A 9,240-nucleotide genomic window follows, 5' to 3' on the forward strand; every position below is an offset into this window, starting at 1 on the left:
TGCCACAAGGCTGATGGAGTGGCTGCCTCCTCCGTCGATGCTGGTCGTGCTCCTGTTCCTCCTCTTCCACCTTCTCCTCTGCATCCTCTTCCTCCTTGTCTCCCTCTTCCTCCTCCTGAGGTTGTGCGGCTATACCTGTTGTCAATGTCTGCGGCTTTATGATGGCCAATCTGTGCAGGATGCAGCAGACGATGACGAAAAGGGACACCCACTCAGCCGATTACTGGAGGGTTCCTCCCAAGCATTCGAGGCAGTGGAACCATTGCTTGATCACTCCGATGTTGTATTCAACTATGTTCCTGGTCGCAACATGGCTCTCATTATATGAGTGTTGGGGTTGCGGAGGGGAGTGATGAGTCAGGTGCAGTGCCAGTAGCCCTTGTTTCCCAAAAACCAGCCATGAACTTGAGGTGGTGGTTGGAACAGAGCTGGTACACTGGCCTGGCGCAGGATGAAGGCATCGTGGCTGCTGGCAGGATAGCAGACATTGATGTTGAGGATTCGGTGAGTGTCGTCGCACACCTACCGGACATTATGTGAGTGGTAGCCTTTGCGGTTACAGAAGACCGCAGGATTGTAATGGGGTGCTCGAATAATGACTTGGGTGCATTCAATGATGCCCTGCCCCAGGGGGAACCCTGCTATCCTGGCAATGCGACATGCACGCTCGTGCTGCTTCTCTCTGGTGATGGGGAAGGAAATGTAATCTCTTCTTCTGTAGAGAGCATCTGTGTACTCGGGGATGTAGCAATGGACGGTGAACTGCGATCTTAGATATGTCGCCTGTTGCATACTGGAAGGATCCACTGGTGTAGAAATTGAGGGCATTGACAGCCACTGAGCGAGCTGTGGTGGTCCTGATCACTGGCTTGAGGTCTGGCTGCAGCAGGTGCCGGAGCTCTGTGACCATATCCTTGGTGAAGCGGAGCCTTCGAATGCACTGTTCCTCAGTGAAACTTATGTAGGAGAAATGCTGTCAGAATACCTTGGGAGGGTAAAGCCTCCTGCTAAAAGCCCTGTTGGCCCTCCTCAATCTGGCTACATTTTGCAATTTTTCTCTCGGCCTCTGCTACCTCCGACGTTGATGCTGGAGGGCGACGTCCAGTGAAGTACGGCCTGCATTATAGTATGGATATCTTGCTCTTCAAAATCACACCTAAGTGAAAGTGACAGTTTTTTTCTGAGGTAGAATATTCCTTCAAGTAAAAAATGCAGGAAGTGCTCAAAATGCATGTTTGCCTATTTCAAATTGGCAAGGCAGCATTTTTTGGCTGACTAAAAATAAGCCAGATGTTAACTCCATTATATAGGCTCCTCCAGCGCTTAGGCGACTGCATACCGCCTCCTGAACTTGTCGTTGCTAATGGCAGGTGCTCAGGCAGGGGGCGAGAGTGTATTTCTGAGCAATGGCGCAAACAGGGTGCTACGTTGCCCGATGACGTCACAACCTCCGGCCCAGGAGAGCATGACATGAGTGGTAAATACTGCCGCATGCTTGAACTTAAATTTTGCCGACATCGGTACTATCGCCACGCCGAATTGCTAAGCCGGTAGCGCCAATTAACGCCCATGGAGGCGCTAATGGGAGATGCCAAGGTACCGAATTACTAGCCAATTTATAGGGCCTTCTAACCATAATTAAATTACGCCTAAACCGGCACGGTCTTGTTTTCCGTTGTATCAAAATTCGATACACCCAGATAAGACCAAACCCCTCTATGCACAGAACTGGCTACAGCCTCCGTGGAAATTTAGAGATTCAGCCATGCTTTGTGAAGACTCTTCAAAGCTCATTTCTGTAGGAGCACTGGCGCTAATGGGCACGTTTTAACATTGTTTTAATATAAAACACATTTAATTTGCCAAGAAGTTGACTAGTGTACACCAACATAACTATTGAATGGTTCAGTGCCGTTTTCAAAGTCGATTTCAGTTATTTTAAAATATCTTACTCAGAGGTGGAGGACTGGACAATCTAATTAAAATATGGATTTTAACTTATTTCAGCTGTAGGAATATCAATGCACCAGGTAACCACTGTTAAATCCATCAAGCAATACTTTTTATTTTAAAGAAAAATAAAGAGCCATTCATGCTCTATACACTGCCGAATTGCTGTCAGGATTATTTTGGCCACCTGTTCTGGAGGCGTTGTTGAAATAGCAGAGTGTCCAGGGCAGGATGAGAAATATTATTGCAAGGGAATCTGCCTTCGCCCATCATGTAGTAATAGGGACAGCATCAGTCCTGGAAATTCCACTTTCCATTTGTAAATAAAGTGTTAATTGTGAGAGTTTTTAAACATTTCAACTATTTCACTGAATTCGATGTATCAGACAAAAGAACAGCTTATCTGAGTCTATTTGTTAAATGACTGTAACTAATGCTCATTATGATTTAACCTGATTGACTCCCTGGCGGATTGATGTGTGGATAAATATAGGTTCCCTTCCATTGCCTCAGCCGTGCGCCTGTCAGAGTCTTTCAGCTCCTACAGAATTCATCCATTCTCAGAAAATGGGGCGACCAACTATTCTGCTGGTAAAAGAGATTTACTACCCGATGCTCGCAGCCGTCGGTGTCCCCGGTGAGCCATTGTAAACTGTTTGTTATTAATCGGTTTTAAATATTTCCTTGTTCTTAATGCCTGTTGGATAAGGTAATGAGGTTCCTTGAAGCCAGCATTACATAGTTGGCACTTACCGGAAAACTCGTGAACTGCAAGTCCGCACTTTCTGCATTTCCCTTAATCTGATATACTCACTGATGTTGCAATGTTTTTTAAAGCTCCAACACAAGCATTTTAGCGGATTTCGGACGTCCTGTCCCACCGTGAGCGATGTAGCAGCTCATTAAAATGTTGGTTCTCCAGGTATTGGCTCCAATACTAATCCTGTTCTCACAATGCTCCGTGTTGATAATCACACTGAATTAAGTAAAATGTTCTCCTTCAATCAGATACTGGAACATGATATCTCTCCTGTGTCTTTCTTACAGCAAACTTGGTGACAATGGTGATTCTCTCCCGAGGAAACTGCGGCCTATCCAAGTGTATCTCTGTTTACATGCTGGCCATGGCAACTGCAGATCTACTGGTCATGATCTTCAATGTAATGGTGTATTATATTTTCAGTTATCATTTTCCACTTTCGTTCTTGTCCCACACTCCCGTGTGTAAGTTCATTCTATACATCACTGCTGTCAACCTAGATTTGTCTATTTGGTTCACCGTCTCCTTCACATTTGATCGATTTGTTGTTCTCTGTTGCCAGAAGTTTAAAACAAAGTATTGCACCGAGAGAACTGCGGCCACGGTTATAACAGTGTTCGCTGTTCTGATCTTGTTAAAGAACCTCCCCATAATATTTGCATTTGAACCACAGCAAATCATTAACAAGGTGCAGTGGGGCTGCCGGTCAAGTGTGGTCTTCTTTACCTCACCTCCAGGTGCAGCGTACTTCTGGTTTCACACCGTCTGGGTAGTTTGGCTTCCTTTTACTTTAATCGTCTTTTGTAATTCTTTGACAATCAGACGCATTTTACTTGCCAGCAGAGCCCGCAGAGGACTTCGGGCTCACAGGAGTGAAAATCAGAGCGATCCAGAGATGGAGAATCGAAGGAAATCCATAATTTTACTATTCACTATATCGGGCAGTTTTATACTGTTGTGGTTGACAGCTGTCGTGAGTTTTGTAACTACCGGACTGACAAACATCAATTATTACCGAGGTGACTACACAAACCCTGGCTATATCGCCACGGAAACCGGAGCCATGTTGAAGCTTTTGAGTTCCTGTCTGAACACGTGTATTTATGCAGCGACCCAGAGGAAATTCAGAGAAGAGCTGAAGAAGGTGCTGAAATCTCCCTGGACATTGATTCTAAGACTGGTTAACAATGAAAGAAACACGAAGTAGAGTTCCCTTTGGAACCTTGGAATTCACTGTTAGTTCCTATTCCAGCTTAGACTGGGGCTTCTCTCCTTTACAGCTACACCAAGATGGTTCTTGTAAAATCTCACAGATACGCAACTATATCTGTGCCCATTGTGGCATTACACCCAATATTGAGCTTGGATTTGCGCAGTTGGTTATCTGATGACTCCTGACAAATAAGGACATTCTGCCATAAGTATGAAAAGTGTCGGTGAGGAATGAAGTTTAAAAATGGAATAGAATATTTGATCAAAGTGTGTAATATGTGACAGATCGAGGACTGTAATTTACTTCTACCATGTAATTGACAGGAATATCCATCAGATTTTGGATAAGATTCGGTGATTTAGAACTCCTGGTGACCTTACCTTTTCTCGTAGGTTTGCTGAAAGTGTTGCTTGGAGTGATTGAAGCTGCACCGACCGCCTCATCCCATCTCCTGGGAATATGGAGCAGAGCCAGTGTCTCCTTCACAGTGTCACGATGTTTCCCCATTTTTTAAAAAGTTAACTGAAGTTGTGTCATTTTCCCTGTTTTTCTGATGTCTCTACTACTGAGAATTAGTTGAAGGCTTTGCAGCTACAATAAAATAAAGCTGATATTTGTTTTTACTAATTTTGTCACAGGTAACCTTACTGCAGTTAATCTGAATCAGCGACCTGGATCAACAAGTAAAACTGTGTAAGAATGCATAATATCCTAAATAACAGGGACAATTAATTCAACGATCTGTTCAATGTATAAGTCAAATATTGAGATGGAACAATCCTCTGCCTGTGCTTGCACACAGACAATAATATATAATACCCCCTGCCTTTTACCAACTGGTATCCCCAGTGCAAGTTGGTGTATTGGGAGCTCTGCCCGGCACTACTGTGGACCTGGGTTTGAGAACGTCGCTCGGTGCAATGACATCAGAGGAAAACTTGAGCCAATTAACCGACAATTAAAATTTTTCCGCCCTCCTGTTGTGCCTCAGCTGAAACTGTTTTCCAAAATAAGCAGCGGTGTTTGGGTTAATGATTGGAAGATGTGGAGGATGGGCTGCCCCATGGATTGTTCAAATCCACCGTTCACATTGCAGGATTTGTAAGATCAGCAGAGGAGATGTCGCGGACTGATTCCACTAGTCTGATCTTCAACATACGTGATTACACATAGAATACAGCCAGCGCAGTGTCCACTCGCTCTTTACATGCCTTCCGTGATTGATTGCATCGCATATATTGGTTGAAATTTCCTTTAAAATTTATTGTTTTTAATGTTTTTTATTTCGGACAGCCGGTTTGTCCACTGTCTTTAATCTACCGGTTTTCTGCAGTTCTCTTGATGTCACTGATTTGTGCCCAGTGCGCGAATTTCCCGACCTGAACCCAAGTGGAGAGGAGGGGCCATGATTGCTCAGGTTAGAGCTCTTGTGCTGTATGTCTGTAATGAGCTGGGGTCCACAACAGAAACAGTAATTGAGCTCGGAGTTTGCTAAAGTGTTCCCCATTGTTACACGAGTTGGCCTTGCATGGTACCTCTAATCTTCTGGTATCCTGGTCAGTAGTTATTCCTGAACAAACAGAATCAAAACAGATCATCGGGGGTGGAATTGGACATGGAAGTGTTCGCAAACCAGACGATTCACATTTGCCGACCGTAATACGACAGGCCCGATATTCATTTCTAGTGAGGTCAATGTAATGAATATCGGGCCCAGCGTTTAACAGGTGATCGATGAGATACCAGCCGTTTTGTGACACCCGCCCATGCCCAATTTTGACCCATCTAGACATTTATTATATTGCTGTTCGTGGGACATTGCTATGCGCAAATTAACTTCTGCATTTCCTGACATTACTGCAGTGACAACACTTTAATAGTAGCTTGTTAGCTTTGAGGAGCGTCAGAACGTCCTGGGGCCTTGAAAGGCGCTTTATAAATGCAAGGGGTTGAAATTCGATTTGGCAGTAAGGCAGAATTCGCTTCCTGTTAAAGACATCGTCCAATAATCAGTCCCATAACAGCATATAACAGGCGACTGATGCGATACCGCCACTTTGGCCACTCCCCCTATGGCTAATTTCAACCCAAGTGTTATATTTCCAGCCAAACCTCCAGGACTAATTGTAAGGAGCATTTAAGCAACACCAATTTAAGTTGTTTAAACACAAGCTATTGAGTCAGTTATCGACCCAGTTGGGTTTAATGGAATCTGAATATTCGGAAACTAAAGTCATTTTCAATTTCGGCCTGGGTGGAAATCTGGCAAGAGCAGAATGTCCACCAGTCATACACGCCGCCGAATTTCCCTTCCATTGACTCTAATGAGAAACACAATTGGGCGGATTCTTAAATATCTTACCGACAGTTTACGCTCCATCGAAGTTGGAAAGTTCACATGAATCTGTGGCTTATTCAGCAGAATTAACTAAAGCAGAGGAAATTTCAGTAGATACGGAGTTATTATCTTGTTCCATATTTTCCGAATACTAATTGTTAAATTGCAAACACTGGTAAAGTATCCTCCAATTGTTTCAAGACACTGCTATCAGAATCAGGTGGGCAATGGCAGCATTTGGATTGTGGGTCAGATTTCAGTTCCTGTAGATGAAACCGACTCTCATAAATTCTTAGACAAAGCAACAGATTTAAATGTTTGCTGTAAATCTATTGCATAATGAGGTCGAAAGAAAGACTAGAATAGTTGGACTGTAACTCACGCGAAGTTCTCCATCGTGTATCTACACGTCAGAACACGATGATCGCGTTGGATGTGTTTCTATAACAGAGCAGAGAGTTCTGTGGTTGTAGACTGTTAGTGGAGGATTATAGAGTTCCGTCCTGAGTCGGACGGCCGACCTATACATCGGAATCTGTCACTTATTGCATTTAAAGCTAGAAGAATCTAAAGGGATCTTTACCTCCGCCGGAACTAAATATATGTTGTGTTATATTAAAGCGAAGAAGATCAATGCTGAGAGCAAATGTCCACAAGTCTAATATTAGCGAAAAAACAGGAACCATAAATATTAGCGATTGATTTGTTATCCTTGAACTACAAAAAATAAAACAAAACTGCTGAACAAACAAACTGCAGGGATTGAAATGTGCAGGAGCTCCTGATTATAATTGGTGACACGTCACAGATTCTCCTGAGCTTTGCACCCATTGGCTGTTAGTGTCAGAAGTGCAAAGAACCAGACTCACCTTTGAAGTGCGCCCTACGTCAGCAGGAGCAACCTACTCCAGACTGTGGCGTGCTTCACGATGGGCCACAGGAAGTGAGGCCACGGTCTGATTGTCTGAGAACAGGGAATGTGCTGCCGATCAGTCTCTGTGTCAGAATGCTTCGGCTTTCTCATTGACCAGATGTGTTTTTCCCCACTCCCGGAATTCCGCCGGACCAACAAGTTAGGGGAGTAAAACCCAACACCAAGTGCGTCAGCCCCACGGTATCAGTTCCCTCTACAATGCTACAAGCAAAGAACATGAAAATTGGAACAATTATCACTGGGCAATGCAAATCGCACTGTAATTCTGTTCCTAGCAACAAACATGTACAGTAATGCCTAAGGTGCCATATATAACACTAGATTTAATTTAAAGTAATTTATTTAATTTCATTGAATTTCGTTCAATTTAATTTAATGTTATTTTATTTTCAAACACTCTTTAAGCTTCCATTGTGATTTCTGTACCGTTGAATTTAGATGCTGCAACTTACATTGATAACAACAGTGGATATTCCTGAGACCTGTTGGAACTCCAGGGCGCTTCACCTCTCCATGGTAATCACGTGTCCATGAAGTGCCTCCATCTGCTCGAACTTAAGCTCACAATTTCTGAGCTTGCGGAGTGGTTAGAGTCAGTGCAGGTCTGAGAATTTGCTCGACCACATGTTCCAGGAGGTCGTCACCCCGCAGCCACAGTGAGTTCTGGAGGATAGTAAGTTGGTGGCCATTGGCAGGGTGCGGAGAGCCAGGTGGTGCTGGTATCATCCGGGAGTGTGGCACTCTCAAAAATGGGGCCGATTACAGACCTAAAAGCAGATTTTGTTGCGCAGGCAGGGAGCATGGGTTATATACTAATTGAATGTGTCTTCACTAAAGAAAACGATACAGCCAATGTCACAGTAAATGAAGCGATAGTAGAGAAATTCGATTGGAAAAAATAAATAAACAGGAGGTACTTAAAAGGTCGGCAGCACTCATAGTAGAAAAGTCACCTGGCCCAAATGAGCTGTATCCAAGATAGCTGAGGGAAGAAAGGTTTCAAATTGCAGAGGCTCTGGAGTCACAAAATCTTCCAATTCTTCTCAGATATGGGAGTGCTGCCAGAGTATTACAGACCGTTCAGAAACGTGGAGAGGGTTAAACCTGACAACTACAGGCCAGTCAGCCTAACGTCGTGCAGAAACATTTAGAGACAATAAACCGACAGAAACTTAATTCGCAGTTGGAAAATGTGGGTTATTCAATGAAAGCCAGCACGGATTTTTTAATGAGGAATCATGTTTTACTAACTTGATGGAGTCCTTTCATGAAGTAGCTGAGAGGGTTGATGTGGATAGTGCAGTTGATGTTGTGTACATGGACTTTCAAAAGGCATTTGACATGATAGACCTGTTAGAAAGATTGAAGCCAAGATTGAATTCATAATTGAATACAGAAAAAATGAAGCTTAAGATAAATGTAAGGTAAATAATTCAGTGGAGCACCAAGCTGAATACAAATTAGGAAGGGTTTTGTTAAAATAAGTACAGAGACGTTATTTCAATGACAGGCTGCTCGGTAACAAGAGGACACAGATCTCAGGTAATTGGCACAAAATCCCAGGGTGACATGAGGTTAAATAAATGAAAAAACACCTAGCAGAGGAGTGGGACTAATTGGTTCTCGCTTTCAAAGTGCCGGCACAGGAACAATGGGCCTCATGTACTTTATAATTCTAAGATTCTATGATTGCATGATCTTCCGTGCCATTGTTCGTAGTGAGTCGCAGTGTAGGTTGTAAATTTATCAAACTTTGCACAAAGAAAGCGGAGAGACTGATTGTGGGAAGCGGATCTGGAAGCTTTAACTATCTTTGGGAGATGTGGGCCCAGATTGAAGAGCTCAGACTGCAGAGAATGACACATATTCACGTGAACTCTCTGCGAGGCCTTTCTCACCAATTAGCATGGTTCATTTCCTTTAAGATAAATTAGAATCAGTCAGAATAGTATAGCAATTGTTCTATTATTGTTAGTGGTTCACCTGAAGCGCATCGCTCACTATATCCAATCATTACAATATATTATTACAGGCATTACATTTAT

The 9,240-nt window shown here is 43.4% G+C and overlaps 1 protein-coding gene across 1 annotated transcript; it reads left to right on the forward strand.

Annotated features, from left to right (window-relative positions):
- Positions 1-399: 399 nt before the first annotated feature.
- Positions 400-3,917, forward strand: LOC147092746 (putative G protein-coupled receptor 139). The gene is made up of 3 exons (XM_085975672.1): positions 400-504; positions 2,464-2,587; positions 2,998-3,917. The coding sequence occupies exons 1-3, from the start codon at positions 400-402 to the stop codon at positions 3,915-3,917; spliced, it is 1,149 nt and encodes a 382-aa protein (XP_085831798.1).
- Positions 3,918-9,240: the final 5,323 nt, after the last annotated feature.

The sequence above is a fragment of the Somniosus microcephalus genome, unplaced genomic scaffold (assembly GCF_052327205.1).
Source record: "Somniosus microcephalus isolate GS21.2 unplaced genomic scaffold, FLI_Smic_1.0 unresolved_chr2, whole genome shotgun sequence".
NCBI lineage: Eukaryota > Metazoa > Chordata > Chondrichthyes > Squaliformes > Somniosidae > Somniosus > Somniosus microcephalus.